Raw genomic sequence first — 17,995 nt, 5'->3', positions numbered from 1 at the left:
TTATAGGAGTATTCCAACTAATAAACTAGGAATGATCATTGCAGCCCCTAATTAAGTTATGGCAGTGATTACCACTGGCTGCTACCATCACAAATAGAGAGACAGTATGTGTGTACTCTTGGAAGTTCTCACTACCACCTATGAAATAGTTTTGCCCCCACTCCTCCCCAAAAAAGTCAATCCTGAATCCAGTCAAGCCCCTAACTACCAACTTACGGGAAATACAGGGGACAGAGGAACATGTCAGATGGTTCCATGAGGATGCAGTAAGCAGAGTCCAGTCAGTGTGAAACTACAGGATAAATACCCTGTATTTCTAGTACAGAAATAAATTTTAAAAATTAGGTGGCGGACTCTAGAGATCAAAAGAGACTTAAGGAATACATTAGCCATTTGCAATGTATGAACTTTAGTTAGATTATGATGAAAACTGTAAAAGGAAAGCAAAGTTTTATAAGACAGTTGGGGGAAATAGGGACACCAGATGAATACTTGATGGTATTAGAGAATAATTTTCAATATTTTAGGCCAAAGTTTTTCAAGTTTATCTTTTAAACATGAGGTTGTATCTTTTAGAGGTAACACTGAAAAACTTACTTGTGAAATTATATAGAGTCTGGGATTTGCTTCAGATTAGCATGGATGAGGGTTTAGATGAAATAGGATTGGCCATGAGTTGTTGATAAATGTTGAATCTAGGTGATGAGCACATGGAGTTCATTATACTGTTCCCTTTATTTGTATATGTATTTGAAATTTTTCATTATAAAATACCTCAGAGATGTAATCACAAAAGTGAGCAAAGAAATGACATAGAAAATGAGTAGGTAAATTTTTTTAATTGATATGTCTTAAACTAAAAATATATTTCTTTAAGTAATTAAGTCAGATACCCCGTGGATGAGTTAGATAGATTCAGACACAGTTAAATAATTAGTGAATTGCAAGCTTTGTGTAAAAAATTACCTGGAGTATTATAGAGACAAGGAGGTAAAGGAATCAACAGATTCAGGAAGTACCATGTATCCCAAGCTGGGTAAATAAAAAGAAATCCACGCCAAGATACATTGTAACAAAGACAAAACATCTTAAAAGCATCTGTTTCAGTCAAGGTACTGTCAGGAAAACAGAAACAACACTAGGTATTTCAGAAGAGCACACTGAATTTAGAGAACCGAGTACAGGCGTACCTAGTTTATTGTGCTTCGCCTTATTGCGCTTGGCAGATGCTGCATTTTTTGCACATTGAAGGCTTGCAGCAACCCTGTCTTGAGCACGTCTGTTGGCGCCATTTTTCCAGTAGTATTTGCCCACTTCGTCTCTTTGTGTCACATTTTGGTAATTCTCACAATATTTCGAACTTTTTCATTATTATCATTTGTGTTACGGTGATTCTGTAGCCAGTGATCTTTGACGTTACTACTGCCACTCACTGAAGACTCAGGTGATTGTTAGCATTTTTTAGCAAGAAAGTATTTTTAATTAAGATATGTACATTGTTTTTTAGACATAATGCTGTTGCACACTTGACAGACTACAGTATCGTGTAAACATAACTTTTATATGCACTGGGAAACCAAAAAGTTGGTGTGACTCGCTTTATTGCAATATTCCCTTTATTGTGGTAGTCTGTAACTGAAACCGCAGTATCTCTGAGGCATGACAGTACCTTGTGGTGGAGGGCTGAAAAAGAAAAAGGAAACAGGTAAACCAGAGATATTAATTGTAGGGAATGAGAAGGTAAGCATTTGAGATTTTCAAAATCTAGAGTCCACAGGCGAGAGCTCTGAGCGAGCTAGACTTCCTGCTTCTGAGGAGGGAGCATGGGCTGGCTGCTGGGTCTGGGAGTGCTGGAAGAAGCTGGAGACCAGAGTGCTGCCCACAAAGTGCTGTTGCCACAATGACAGTGACAGGAGCAGCATGCAAATGGGCAGAAAAAGTCCCTTTCCCTCTTACCTTCCAATCCCCTAGCACATATGTTTGCAGAACCTAACAAGAAGCCAGCTAGCAAAGGAGAAATGTGGTTTGCAGAGTTCCAGCCACAGTATCACAAAGCAGATTATAGAATTTTGAATTTGCATCTGAGAGAAAATAGCTTAAGAAATATGACAGCAGCCTTTCATTCATTTATTCATTCATTCAACAAATATGTAGCAAAGTATTGTGCCAAATACTTTTCAGGTGCTTGGCATCAATCAGTGAAGAAAACTTTAGACCTAGATCTCTGCCCTCATGGGGACAGAAAGGACAGATCACCTATAGAGAAGAGATGACTCAAATGACAGCCTGTTTTTCATAGCAGCTATCTAAGCCAGATGACAGTTTTGGAAGTATACTGGGCCCACTAGAATTCTGCACCCTACAAGGAGGGAAGAATAAAGGCACTTAAAGAACTGGAAAAAGTTTACCAAGAGCCCCATCCTAAAGGAACTTTTCTATATGACAGCTAGAGAAGGATTGTCTGAGACAAAGGAAGATTCACTAAGCAAATAAAATTATACAGGTATACAAACCCAAACAAACACTGTCTGTAGAAAACAATTTGTGGGTTTTTTAAATTTATTTATTGTTAATGTTTTATTTTTTTAACATCTTCATTGGAGTATAATTGCTTTACAATGGTGTGTTAGTCTCTGCTTTATAACAAAGTGTATCAGCTATACATATACATATATCCCCATATCTCTTCCCTCTTGCGTCTCCCTCCCACCCTCCCTATCCCACCCCCCTAGGTGGTCACAAAGCACCGAGCTGATCTCCCTGTGCTATGTGGCTGCTTCCCACTAGCTATCTATTTTACATTTGGTAGTGTATATATGTCCATGCCACTTTCTCACTTTGTCCCAGCTTACACTTCCCCCTCCCCGTGTCCTCCAGTCCGTTCTATATGTCTGTGGCTTTATTCCTGTCCTGTCCCTAGGTTCTTCAGAACCTTTTATTTTTTTTAGATTCCATATATATGTGTTAGCATACGGTATTTGTTTTTCTCTTTCTGACTTACTTCACTCTGTATGAAAGACTCTAGGTCCATCCACCTCACTACACATAACTCAATTTCGTTTCCTTTTATGCCTGAGTTATATTCCATTGTATATATGTGCCACATCTTCTTTATCCATTCATCTGTCGATGGACACTTAGGTTGCTTCCATGTCCTGGCTGTTGTAAATAGAGCTGCAATGAACATTGTGGTACATGACTCTTCTTGAATTATGGTTTTCTCAGGGTATATGCCCAGTAGTGGGATTGCTGGGTCGTATGGTAGTTCTATTTTTAGTTCTTAAGGAACCTCCATACTGTTCTCCATAGTGGCTGTATCAATTTACATTCCAACCAACAGTGCAAGAGGATTCTCTTTTCTCCACATCCTCTTCAGCATTATTGTTTGTAGGTTTTTTGATGATGGCCATTCTGACTGGTGTGAGATGATGCCTCATTGTAGTTTTGACTTGCATTTCTCTAATGATTAGTGATGTTGAGCATCCTTTCATTTGCTTGTTGTCAATCTGTATATCTTCTTTGGAGAAATGTCTGTTTAGGTCTTCTGCCCACTTTTGGATTGGGTTGTTTTTCTGTTTGATATTGAACTGTATGAGCTGCTTGTAAATTTTGGAGATTAATCCTTTGTTACTTCATTTGCAAATATTTTCTCCCATTCTGAGGGTTGTCTTTTTGTCTTATGGTTTCCTTTTCTGTGCAAAAGCTTTTAAGCTTCATTAGGTCCCATTTGTTTATTTTTGTTCTTATTTCCATTTCTCTAGGAGGTGCGTCAAAAAAGATCTTGCTGTGATGTATGTCACAGAGTGTTCTGCCTATGTTTTCCTCTAGTGTCTGGCCTTACATTTAGGTCTTCAATCCATTTTGAGTTTATTTTTGTGTGTGGTGTTAGGAAGTGTTCTAATTTCATTTTTTTACATGTAGCTGTCCGGTTTTCCCAGCACCACTTATTGAAGAGGCTGTCTTTTCTCCATTGTATATTCTTGCCTCCTTTATCTAATATAAGGTGACCATATGTGCGTGAGATTATCTCTGGGCTTTCTGTACTGTTCCATTTATCTATATTTCTGGTTTTGTGCCAGTACCATACTGTCTTGACTACTGTAGCTTTGTAGTATAGTCTGAAGTCCAGGAGCCTGATTCCTCCAGCTCCGTTTTTCTTTCTCAAGATTGCTTTGGTTATTCAGGGTCTTTAGTGTTTCCTTACAATTGTGAAATTTGTTGTTTTAGTTCTGGGAAAAATGCCATTGAAAGTTTGATAGGATTGCACTGAATCTGTAGATTGCTTTGGGTAGTAGAGTCATTTTCACAGTGTTGATTCTTCCAATCCAAGAACATGGTATATCTCTCCATCTGTTTGTATCATCTTTAATTTCTTTCATCAGTGTCTTACAGTTTTCTGCATACAGGTCTTTTGTCTCCTTAGGTAGGTTTATTCCTAGGTATTTTATTCTTCTTGCTGCAGTGGTAAATGGGAGTGTTTCCTTAATTTCTCTTTCAGATTTTTCATCATTAGAGTATAGGAATGCAAGAGATTTCTGTGCGTTAATTTTCTATCCTGCTACTTTACCAAATTCATTGATTATCTCTAGTAGTTTTCTGGTAGCATCTTTAGGATTCTCTATGTATAGTATCATGTCATCTGCAAACAGTGACACTTTTACTTCTTTTCCAATTTGGATTCCTTTTATTTCTTTTTCTTCTCTCATTGCTGTGGCTAAAACTTCCAAAATTGTGTTGAATAATAGTGGTGAGAGTGGACAACCTTGTGTTTTTCCTGATCTTAGAGGAAATGGTTTCCGTTTTTCACCATTGAGAACCTTGTTGGCTGTGGGCTTGTCATATATGGGCTTTATTATGTTGAGGTAAGTTCCCTCTATGCCTACATTCTGGAGAGTTTTTATCATAAATGGGTGTTGAATTTTGTCAAAAGCTTTTTCTGCATCTATTGAGATGATCATATGGTTTTTATTCTTCAGTTTGTTAATATGGTGTATCACATTGATTGATTTGCATACATTGAAGAATCCTTGCATCCCTGGGATGAATCCCACTTGATCATGGTGTATGATCCTTTTAATGTGCTGCTGGATTCTGTTTGCTAGTATTTTGTTGAGGATTTTTCCATCTGTGTTCATCAGTGATATTGGCCTGTAGTTTTCTTTCTTTGTGATATCTTTGTCTGCTTTTGGTATCAGGGTGATGGTGGCCTCGTAGAATGAGTTTGGGAGTGTTCCTCCCTCTGCTATATTTTGAAAGAGTTTGAGAAGGATAGGTGTTAGCTCTTCTCTAAGTGTTTGATAGAATTTGCCTGTGAAGACATCTGGTCCTAGGCTTTTGTTTGTTGGAAGAGTTTTAATCACAGTCTTAATTTCAGTGCTTGAGATTGGTCTGTTTATGTTTTCTATCTTTTTCTGGTTCAGTCTCAGGAGTGGCTAAACCGAAATACTGGAGAAATGTACATTTGAGAGTGCGATGATCATAGTTAAGGTATTCAAATGCTCTTTTAATGTTCAGGAGGAGTGAGTTAATATATTACTTGGACTTTGTTAAGTTAAATATTAAGTAGAGATTTAAGGGTAACCTTTAAAAAAAATGTGCAACTCCCAAACCTCGGAGGGTAAAATAATGAAGTAAGAACAGGAGGACCAAAAAAAAAAAGCAATCCAAAAAAGAAAAAAGAAATCAATCCAAGAAATGGCACAAAAAAAAAAAAGAGGAAATAATGTATTCAAGAATCAGGATAAAAAGAAACCAAGAAATATGATAAACAGTCTTTAAACAAATCTGTAATATAACAGTCACAATAATGTCAAATTGGAAACTTTTTAAAGGAGCTACATGTTTTTAAGTCATACCTAAAGCATAGTAGAAATGTTAATGGGAAAATACTAATCAAAAAGGAATATACTATCAAAAGGAAGTAGCTATAGTTATATTAATTACCTGGAAATATATATTTCAAAGCAGAAAAAATTATTAGGGTCAGAGAGAATGAGCACATAATGATAAAGCTTTAATTCACCAATATATACTGCTTCTAACCTTATACATATGCTATAAAAATAACCTCAAAATATATAAAGCAGAAAATGATTGATTTAATGAGAAATTGACAAACCAACACACACACCTTTCTCTACCGCTGATAAGCCATTCAGTCTGAATTTATGTTCATAAGTATATTAGTCTGATTTTCTTGTAATATTTTGTCTAGTTTTGGTATCAGGATAATAATGACTGTGTGTAATGTGTTGGGAAGTGTTCCCTACCCTTATTTTTCTGGAAAAGATTGTAGAGGATTGGTATTATATCTTCCTTAAATGTTTGATAGAAAATTCACCTTAGAGGCCATCTGAACAGGGAGTTTTCTTTGTGAGAGATTTTTAACTATAAACTCAATTTCTTTAATGAGAGTATTCAAATTGTCTTTCTTCTTCTTCTTTTTTTTTTTTTTTTTGCGGTACGCGGGCGTCTCACTGTTGTGGCCTCTCCTGTTGCGGAGCGCAGGCTCCGGACTCACAGGCTCAGCGGCCATGGCTCACGGGCCCAGCCGCTCCGTGGCATGTGGGATCTTCCCGGACCGGGGCACAAACCCGTGTCCCCTGCATCGGCAGGCGAACTCTCAACCACTGCACCACCAGGGAAGCCCTTTCTTCTTGAGTGACCTTTGTTAGTTGTGTCTTTAATTTGTCTAGTTTATCTAAGTCATTGAATTTATTGGCATAAAGTTGTTCATAATAGTTCCTTATCATTCCATTAATATCTGTAGGATTTGTAGTAATGTACCTTCTCAATTCTTATCTTGGGACTTTGTATCTTCCCCCTCCCCCCCCCCCCCCCCCCCCCCCCGGTCACATTGACTAATAAAAGTTTATCAGTTTTTATTGAGCTTCCCAAAGAATGAGTTTTTGGATCCATGGATTTTTCTCTATTGTTTTCCTATTTTCTCTTTCATTGGTATCTGCCCTTATCTTTGTTACCTCCTGTATTCTGCTTGCTTAGGATTTAATTTGACAAGTTTTTTGTTTGTTTTGTTTTTAGTTTCTCAGTATGGAAGTTTAGGTTACTAATTTGATCCCTTGCTTTTCTAATGTAGGGGTTTAGTGCTAAAAGTTCCCTCTAAATTCTGTGTCAGCTGCATATCACATGTTTTATTTGTCATATTTTCATTTTCATTCAGTTTAAAATGACTTATAATTTTCCTTCTAATCTCCTCTTTGACGCATAAATTATTTAGAAGTGTGTTATGTGGTTTCAAACTATTGGGTATTTTCCAGATGTCTTGCTTTAATTGATTTCTAATTTAATTACACTGTGGTAAATCAGTATACTTTGTATGATTTGAATTATTTTAAACTTATTCAGACTTGTTTTATGCCCCAGAATATGATCTGTCTTGATAAATGTTCCATAAGCACCATAAAAGAATGCATCTTCTGCTGTTGTTAGACTGTTCTAGAAACGTCATTTAAGTCAAGTTGGTTGATAATACTCTACTCTCTATATATTCTTCATATTTACCAATTTTTTTGTCTACTTCTATCAATTATTGAGAGGTATGTTGAAATCTACAGCTGTAATTTTGAATTTTTTATATCTTATATATATATATATATATATATATATATGTGTATATATATATATATATATATATATATAAAAGATGCACCTTGACCAGTTGGGTTTATCCCAGAAATACAAATGTAAACAGTCTAACTTTAGGGAAATCTTAAATTCCATCAGCCAAATTAAAGGAAAAAAATTATGAAATCATTTTAGTAGATTGCATCTGATAAAATTCAGTACATTCATGATATAAACCTAATGCAAATTAAGAATAGAAAAGTATTTCCTTAATCTGATGAGAAGAATCAACAAAACATCTTCATCAAAGATAATTGTTAATGGGGGAAATATTTAAAATAATTCTTTGAAATCAGGAAAAAGAATGCCCACCACTACCACTTCTTTTCAGCATTGTACTAAAAGTCCTAACAAGTATAGTAAATCAAGAAAAAGAAAGTAATGGCATAAGTATTAGGAAGAAAAAAAATGTTATTCAGAAATGATGTGATTATCTACATAGCAAACCTGAAAGAATCTACAGACAAATATTTAGAAATAAAACAATGTTTCTATCAAGGTGGCTGCCTGTAAAGTCAATAAATAAAAATAAGTTACATTTCTATACAGCAGCAGTAAATATTAGAAAACATAATTTTTAACATGTATTTACTTTGTTACAAAAATATAAAGTTCCCAGTACTAAATCTAACAAAAAAGTTGTGAGACTTAGGTGCAGAAAGTGATAAAACTTTATTGAAAGACATTTTAAAAGACCTAAATAAACAAAGATATGTAATGTTCATGGATAAGAAACACACCATAAACATGTCAGTTTTCCCCAATTAGATTTATAGAGTCAATCCTATTGTAATCAAAATAACAACAGGGTTTTTTTTTTAATGGCACTTAAAAAGCAGATCTTTACATTAATATGGAAGGGTAAAGAACAGACATAACACTCTTGAAAAGAAGAATAGGTTGTGAGAACTGCCTTACTTTTATGAAAAATTATAAGACATTATGCCATTTGCTCAAGGAATAAGCAAAAGTAATGAGGGGGACTAAATAGGAAGCCCAGAAAGTCTCTAGTGTACACAGAGCTGTGGAAGATCAATGGGGAGACGGGGGACTATTCAGAAAGCTTGCTGGGGCAATTAGTTAATTTCAATCCTCACCTCACATCATACACAAAAAATGAACTCCATTAAGGAAGTCCTGAATTAAGGACTCAAGTATCAAAAACAAAACTTTAAAAATTAAAATAAACTGTGGGAGATGATCTCTCTGGCCTTGAAGTACAAAAAGATTTCGTAAAGAAGATATACAAGCATAAGCTAGAGAAGAGAACGTTATTAAGTTCAACTATATTAAAGGTTAAAAGTTTTTAATTAAAGACATTTTTTAAGTGAAAGTAGCCAGAGTGAGAGAAAATTCATTTAACACATTTAACCTACAAGGATTAATATGCAGAGCATGTAAATAAAGTGATGAGAAAGATAAATAATAAAATAGAAAAATGTATAAAAGATATTAACAGACATTTCACAGAAAAAAGATATGTATGACCAATAAACACAAGAAACAATTCTCAATCTCACTAATAATCAGGAAATGCAAATAAAGGCTACAGTAAGATGCTGTTTTATCCCCACTGATAATAACAAGAGTTAGAAAGGATATAGAGCAAGAGGCACATTTAAACATTTCTGATAGCACTGAAACTGTCATAACACCTTTAGGAAGCAATTTGGCTTTCTCTTGTTATGTTGGACATTTGCGCATCCTCTGACCCAGCAGTTCCACTCCTAGGTATCTAGACTAGAGAACCTCTTTGTACATCTATTGGCAACGGGAAGCTAACTTAAAAACAAGAAATAACTCAAACCCTCCCATTTACAGAAAATGTATAAATATGTTATAGTATATTCACTTAATGGACATTTAATTGTGCAGCAAGGAAATTTAATGAACTGAAACGACATATAGCAACATGGATGAATCTTAGAGGGCCGAATAAAAACACCAAGTCCCAGAAGACTGCTTACACCATGTTTATAATGCACAGGAAGAAGTAAACTAAGTATTGTATTGTTGGAGCAAATATGTGTGTGTAAGTGATAGAACGGTGTTTAAAAAGAGCAACGGAGGGCTTCCCTGGTGGCACAGTGGTTGAGAGTCCGCCTGCCGATGCAGGGGATGCGGGTTCGTGCCTCGGTCCGGGAGGATCCCACATGCTGCGGAGCGGCTGGGCCCGTGAGCCATGGCCACTGAGCCTGCGTGTCCGGAGCCTGTGCTCCGCAGTGGGAGAGGCCACAACAGTGAGAGGCCCGCGTACCGCAAAAAAAAAAAAAAAAAAAAGCAATGGAATAATAAACACAACACTTGGGATAGCGTGTGCCTCTGGAGAAAAGACAAGAGGCTGGCATAGTGTCAAGAACATACAGGAGAAGCAGGTTCATTCTTTAGTAGGGTAGCAGTTTCTGGAATATTCATTATTTTATGCTTTACAGCATACATGTATATTTTATATAATTACATATTTGTTGTATGTGTATATATATAAATATGTTCTTCAGTATGTGTCAGATATTGGCATTAAAGAAAGGTAATTTTATTTTCTTAAAAAAAGGATCCTTGTGGGAAGCCAGTCAGAAGAATCAAGTCATAAAGAAGGAGGAACACATCAGGCTAGCTTCAGATTTCTGTGCAGCCCCCATTCAAACCAAGAGGCAATGGAGCAATACCAGCAAATTGTTCAAGGAAAGAAAGAATGAGCCATGGTTTTATATCCAGCCAGCTGTGCTTCAGGCATAAAGGCTAGAGACAGAAAGTTTTGAACTTACATGATTGTACTTGTTTGCTAGGGGTGCCATAACAAAATACTATAGACGGCGTGGCTTAAACAAGAGAAATTTATTTTCTCACAGTTCTGGAGGCTACAAGTCGGGGATCCAGGTGCCGGCAGGGTTGTTTTCCTCTGAGGCCTCTCTCCTAGGTTTGCAGTTGGCCACCCTGTTGGCACCTCTCGCCGTCATCCCTCTGCACACATGACCCTGATGTATCTCTTCCTCTTCTGTAAATCCTTCATATAAATCCAGTTATATTAAATTAGGGCCCCACAATAATGGCCTCATTTTAACTTAATCAGCTCTTTAAATACTTTATTTCTAAATAGTTACATTCTGAGGAACTAGAGATTTGAGACTTCAACATATGAATTTGGGGAGACACAGTTCAGCCCATAACAACAATCTCAGAATAATTTTCCCATCAGCCCTTCTTAAGAAAAGTACTAGAAGATAAACTTCAGCCAACCAGGAGGTGACTAGGGAAGCCGCACAAAAGTAATGTCAGTGATCAAGGACTATATTTAACTGTAGAACCAATACAAAAACAAAGGCAGGAAACTGGATGATAGAACAGAATATAAATGCTATGTGCCCTGACAATGAAAAATGATAAAATTACCCAAAAAATAGATTGGAAGACAGAAAGAAGATAGGAAGCAGGGTAAGTTTTCTGATTGCCTCATCTGTAATGGCTGGGAGTTAGAGACCACCCATCAGAATGAAATAGACAGGAAAATGCAAAATTAAACCTAAATTAACCCAATATTCGACTTAAATTAAGTACTAAAGTTTTGTATATGATAAAGGTAGCATCACAGTGGGGGAGAGAGGAATTAACTCATTAACTATTATCGAGACAACTTAGTAGCCATCTGGAGAAAAATTAAATTGGAGCCGTATCTTTACAGCAAGTTAAATTTTAAGTGGATCAAAGGTTAAAATGTGAAAAATGAAACTACAAATGTTCTGGGGAAAAAAACATGGTAAAAATTCTTAATAGCCTTGGAGTAAACAAGACCTTCCTAACTGAAAATCCAGAAGCCATCAGAAATAGATTAATGAACTGAACTACGCAGAAATTAAAACCTTTATATCACACAAAGCACCATAAGTCCAAAGGCAGACTTGAGAAGCCTGGGGGAATGTATCTGTAATTCATATACAGGCAAGGGACTAATCTCCCTTATACCTAAAGAGCTTTCTCATATAGATAAGCTAAAGACCTCACAGAAAAATTAACAGTATAAGAACAGGTCATTCACAGAAAAGAAATCAGAAGGCTGTCAAACATGAAAGGATGGTCAGCTCCATTCATAAGAAGGGAAATGTAGATTTAAACCGCATTTTCACCTATCAAAGATCCCAGAGTTTAATAACAGACTCCTTGGTGAGGCAATAAAGAAACAGGGACATATGTATATTTCTGGTGGGATATTAAATTGCTACAGTCCTATGGAAGGCAGTGTGATGATTTCTATCAAACTAACGTGTATCCCCTTGATATAGCATGTCCACACTGGAAATGTATCCTACAGATGCGCTGCACAGACACAAAATTACACCTATACAAAGTCATGTTTGCAGCATTGTTTTTAATAGTGAAGAATTGGAGGAGAGAGGAATATTCATTAATAAGGACCTACTTAAATAAATAATGGTACTTCCAAACAATGAAATACTATGCAGCTGATAACAAAGGAATGAAGAGGCTTTCTACACACTGATGTAGAAAGATCTCTAAGGTGTACTGTTTAGTGAAAAAAGCAAGGTGCAGATGAATGTTATCTCTTATATAAGTAATAGGCTTATAAAGCAGGAGAGATAAGTCTGTATTCGTATTTGCTTAGATAAAGCATAAAGAAATCCTAGAAGGTCACATAAGAAACTAAAAATAGTGTTTACTTGTATATAATAGTGACAAGGATGGCAGGGACGTTTTTCATTGTATAACTATATAATTTCTGGTTTTTGAAACGTGAATGAATTACCTGTTCAAAAAGCTAAGTAAATTTAAATATAAAAGAACATGGGCATGAAATATAGTTCTGCTACTTAGTAATTGAGTGGATTTGGACAAGATATTTAACCTCTCTGGATCATAGTTTTCTCATCTATACAAAGACTGTAATAGTAGAATCAAGCTTATAGGGTTGCTATTAGGATTAATAAGAGGATGAACATGAGTGTATAGCAGACCGCCGGGACCAGGTAAGTACTCAGTTAATTGGTCATTAACTTGTGTTACTTGTGTTACTGTTCTTAATCTTGGTGGTAAATTAGTGTGTTACTTAAGAAGCATCAGCCTTAGCTGACCATTCCTTTGTAGAACCAGACGTCCTGGGTCCTTTCCAGCATGGCAGCCCTCTACTGGAGAGTGAAAGGCCAAGGAAAGAAGGCGATTGACTGCCTACGCCAAGCCCTGCACTATGCTCCACACCAGATGAAGGTGAGTGGAACTCAGAGGTGTGAATTTCCATCCCTCAGTCCTTTCCTTTGCCCACAGTGGTTTATTTCTAAGGTTTCAACAACCTTCCTCATGCTCAGCCTATAAGAAAATGGCAAAAGGCTAAGATAGGACGGAAAAACTTATGACCCCACTTGTGCCACCACAAGCCTGTGAATTACACCCACTGTTGTGCCTTCCCTACCTCAGCAAGATGGAACGTCAGGGAGGGGCTTCAAGATCACCGTAAAACATTCTATCAGGCGCAGGCATTGCCGAGTTCTAAATGCAGCTCTGCCTCTCACTGGGTTTGTGATCTTAGGCAAATTCTTAAACCTCTGTGACCCTATTAATGACATGCACTCTGTGGGTGTCCAGCAAGGACAAAGATGGGTCATTTCTTCTGTTTCTTCTGTATCTCCTATAGAAGAACCCAGTGATGCAGAACAATGCAATATAGATAGCAGTTGCTCAGGTAACACATTTAAAGGGAATAAATATTTGTGATATTAATAAATATTTGTGATAATAATACTGCTACTTGATCAACCCATCATTCTGTGCTCTGTACTGCTAGGCGATAGGGAAGGGCGAAGACTCTGGATCAGGGGGTCAGGGAACTTTTTCTGTAAAGGGCCAGGTGGTACAAATTTAGGGTCTGAGGCCAGACAGGCTCTGTTGCAGCCACTCAGTTCTGCCATGATAGCGTGAAAACAGCCACAGAAATACCTAAGGGAATGGGAATGGTGTGGTCCAATAAAAAGTTACAAAAGCAGGCAGCAGGCTGGACTGGCCTGTGGGCCACAGCTTGCCAGCCCCTGCCTCAGGCAGTGCGGCGGTCCTTGCAGAAAACCCGTTGGCTCTGTGACGGCATGTCCCAGAGCGTGGGCTGTGCAGAGCATCGGGCCACCGACTTCCCTTACCAAGCTGCAGCGCAACTAGGAGCTTGCACCAGGATGGAAGCCAACAACCGCACTCAGCAGGTTTTTACGCAGCTGACATGTTTGTTTGTTTGTTGAGGCAAGTCTCACTCAGTGAAAGAAGTACTGCATGGATAGGCTGGTGCGTGCTCCTTCCCTATCACAGACCCGTAGCAAACAGCAGCCTCCCGCGCTGAGTTGCACGACCCTGCCATTCACCAGGAAACGCTGACCACATTACTTACGATCACCAGAGCCGAGAATGAAAGCTCTCCCCTTCTCGCCTTCTCCTTCCTCCCACAGGACGTGCCCCTCATTAGCCTAGCCAACATCCTGCACAACGCCAAGCTCTGGAACGACGCCGTCATCGTGGCCACCATGGCAGTGGAGATCGCGCCACACTTTGCTGTGAACCACTTCACACTGGGCAACGTCTACGTGGCGATGGTGAGGTTGGCCTGTGAGCGGAGCACACCAGCTCTGCCACCTTCTCTCGGGCACATCTTTGATTTCAAACCCTCTTTGACTGTGTCAGTGTCCTCCAGTTTCCTGTAAGTTTTGCGTCTAAAATTGTTAGCTCTCCACCAAAGGTATATTTTATAGGTAAGGGGTTTGTGAGTTTTTAAAGCAATACAGGAAATTCATCCACGTATTTGCAACTATGTAGTTCCGCACCTTAAGTTTTTAACAGTAATAGAGTCAGATTTACCTGCAGTTTTCTAGAGACGTCACCTGTTCCAGAAAACCTTACCTAACCCTCCACGTGGACGGACACACTCTCGTGCTTTCTTACTGCAAGGTTGGGCTAGGTCGCTACGGTTGCACTCATGATGCCCTGTGCAGATTTCTCTTGTACTTTCACCTTGTTTTATAATTTTTGTTTCAAGTATTAGTCTCTCCCCCTAGACCAGGAGCTCCTTAGAAAGAGACTCCTCTTCATCTCCCTGTTCCTAGCACTTCACAGGGTTTGGCATATAGTAGGTGCTCACCAAAGCTTTGATGAATGATGGAATGCCACTAGTTTCATGGGATACCACTTACAGATAAAATGGCAAAGCCATCTTGTTCAGAACGAGGACCGATTTCAGAACTTAAAGTCCCAGGGGTCCCCCAGAATCTGTCATAGCCGAATTTAACAGGAATTGTGCCATGCACTTTCATCCAAAGCTTGGGGTCCCACATGGGGCTCTTCCCACGGTACTCTCAGTAAAGGTTAATAGAATGAGCAGCTTCAGGCTCTAAGTTTTATGTGTTGTTACCCGTGACTTCAAAGGCAGGAAATATAATTTTGGCCAGGTAGGTCTTGCTGAATGTGCAGATTTCCCTCTCTGCTTCTTAAAATTGAAGAATCTATTTTCATCCCCAGTAAATGCAAAATTTGCTGCTGTGAATGAGGAATTCTGCCTCTCGTTTGGCCAGAAGGAGCCATTTAAGCAGTAGATTTGCGCTCTTCTTTGAGAGTATTAGTCTAAGTAAAAGATTAACGCCTTCACTATGGCAGTGATCATTTCCAAACCGTGTTCGTATTTTCAAGTGTTAGGGAGAAGAAGAAACTGTTTCAGAATTTCCAAGTCTAATTGAGATACCTGACATGACTTCCATCTTTCCAGTTAACAGTAGAAAATTCAGACAGATGCACAATAAGCTTTTGCCAGACATAGTTCTAGAGGTTTCTGTGAGGATTAAAGGAAGGGATTCCATAAAGCACCTAGCACTGTGCCTGGCACACAGCAGGTACTCAGTAATGTTGGTTCTTACTGTTGCCACCACAGTTACTCCTATTGTTGGGCCAAACCTCTATAAACTTGATATCCCCTTTCCCTCTGGTTCTTGGGCTCTGCCGTAATTTTCTTTGTTATTTCATACCTTGGGGATGGAGGTAGTTGTTTCCTCCAGACCTTAGAGTTTTCCTCAGAGATTTAGATCCGCTGAGAAAATACTGCAGGACTGTCACTACCACAGATGTGCTTTTCACAGAAAAAGAAGTCACCATATATATTTAGTCTGGTGGTAGTACCCCTCTCACTTTTGTCCCTCTGCCCCTCACAGGAAGAGTTTGAAAAGGCACTGGTGTGGTACGAATCTACACTGAAGCTGCAGCCCGAGTTTGTCCCGGCCAAGAACCGAATCCAGACCATCCAGTGTCACTTAATCCTGAAGAAGGGCCGGCGCTCTCCTTAGCTCACTCCTCCCTTCTCTCCTGTCTCTCTTTTCTCATGCTCTTCAGAAAAGGAATAAGAAACCAATCATTGTCAGTATCTACTTCTAATGATGTGTATGACAGTAACTGAGTAAGACATATAACAGGACTTTTACATATGTGGGAATTGGTTTGTTTTGGTTTTTAAGTTCCTTCTTTCCCCCAGCCAACCTGAAACATAAATTTCTTAAAAGGAAAATGCAGCCTAAAGATATTGTGTAAATACTGAGCCAAGACATTTCTGGAGCTGTGCTCTGTCTCCAAAACCTCGATGCCTTTAGGGCTTTTCTCAGTGGTCCAGCCAACCTCCTCCGATTCGGAGGAGGGCGAAACCGCATCGCACATTCTCTGCTTCCCGTCGTAGCCTCTGTTGTCAGTGGAAATGCAGAAGCCCATCTGGTGCCAGTCAGTGAGAAGCAATGTTCCACGCTCTCCCCACTAGATCTCCATGCTGCCCCCAGCCTTGTCCGTTCCATGCTGCTCTGATCCAAACTCTCACAGGTAGTTTGCGGGGGAGGAAGGGGAAATGATTTTAAAAACAAAATATTTACAACAAAAACTCTTAGGATCACCTGACCTTTGTGATGTTATTTATGTTGGGGAGGGAGGGGGGCTGAGAAGGGGAAATCAGCAGTGTACAACATCGATATCATTTGTACTTTAATTACAAATCACAAGGAAACCAATAAGTTGAACTCCTATATAACAGGTTTATATATATAGAATATGTATATTTGAAGCCCTCTACAGACTGAGTCTATGTTTTACTAATTCTTTGTTCACTGTGTTACCCATCTTGGAATGAGGCATGAGTGTCAGCTCCCTCTCTCTGAGGCCTTCAGACTTAGCCCCTCAGGAGAGTGGTGAGCCAAGGTTGAGTGTTCCGTACAATGCTTATGCCTCTGGTCCAAGGAGAGTCAGAAACTCCAGGCATTTGGGAGTCTTCAAGGGCACATACTGAGGACAAAAATAAAAGTTGTTTATGAGAATAGGTCTGTGGTGTGGTTCTTCTTTATGGAACCAGGCTCATTTGGACAGCTCTGAAGCCTAACTCTAACTCTGGGTCAGATTTTCTCCAGTCCTAGGTTGTCTTTATCTTTCTTTCTTTCCACCACAGCAAGGTGTGGGGAGAAACAATCCATCACTAGGTTTTATGGTTGATGAACTTCATTAACACAATACATTTGACCAGGAAAGATGCACAGTCAGCAGATGTTCAGAGTTGATAACTGACCTTCCTGGGAAAGGAAGAATAATCTAAACCACAAAGGCAGCCCTCCGGTGAGCCCTGATCCTAAAGTTCGTCGAAGTAAGCTTCGTGGAACTTTGGGGAGAGTTGTACCAGTGTGAAACTGAGCATTCCCTTTGGGACAGGACTCCACTGAACACAGGGTTTCCTAGAACATTATCAGACACCAATCATCTCAAATACTGGGTCACTAAACCTGGAGCATTTGGTTCTAGCAGAGACTGTAATTTCTTAGAAGCAGGTGAGCAATCAGACATGCCTGTCAACTCTCCTTCTGTCTTTTATTCAGCTAGAGTCCAGCTAATTTCAAACAGTTTCATATCAGATAGATGTATTTTGAGAAGCAGCTCATTCATTGCTGGATAAAGTGAACCTCTTTTCACTGAGAATCCTGTGTGTGTCTGATTGTATTTCCTGCTTCCCCAACCTCTCCACAATGTTGCATTTAGTTTTTCCTGAAACTTGCAACCGTTGTTTGTGATTTTGTTTTGCTTTTTTTTAAATTTACATACAGTGAAATTCATTCTTCAGTGTACAGTTCTGTGAATGTTGACAAATGCATAGTCTTACAGCCACCACAACAATCAAGGTACAAAACTTTCATCACCCCCAAAAGACTCCCTCACTCTGCCCCTTTGTAGTCAAACACCACCCTTAACCCTTGGCCACCTCTGATCTGTTCTTTCTATAGCTTTTCCTTTTCCCCCAGAAGTCAGACTCCAAAGGCTATGTACTATATGGTTCTATTTACATGGCATTATGGAACAG

The 17,995-nt window shown here is 38.8% G+C and overlaps 1 protein-coding gene across 2 annotated transcripts in view; it reads left to right on the top strand.

Moving 5' to 3' along the window:
• TTC17 (tetratricopeptide repeat domain 17) overlaps positions 1–17,441 on the top strand; it is a 154,170-nt gene extending 136,729 nt beyond the window's left edge. For both annotated transcript variants that reach the window (XM_079929426.1, XM_079929425.1), the window contains 3 exons: positions 12,742–12,861; positions 14,082–14,225; positions 15,828–17,441. In XM_079929426.1, coding sequence (XP_079785552.1) covers positions 12,742–12,861; positions 14,082–14,225; positions 15,828–15,959 — 396 coding nt within the window. In that variant the 3' untranslated portion in view covers positions 15,960–17,441. The remainder of the gene's footprint in view (positions 1–12,741; positions 12,862–14,081; positions 14,226–15,827) is intronic.
• Positions 17,442–17,995: the final 554 nt, after the last annotated feature.

The sequence above is a fragment of the Stenella coeruleoalba genome (genome assembly GCF_951394435.1).
Source record: "Stenella coeruleoalba genome assembly, chromosome: 8".
Lineage (NCBI taxonomy): Eukaryota > Metazoa > Chordata > Mammalia > Artiodactyla > Delphinidae > Stenella > Stenella coeruleoalba.
The sequence above is the reverse complement of the archived record's forward strand: the minus strand, read 5'-3'. Positions and strand labels throughout refer to the sequence as shown.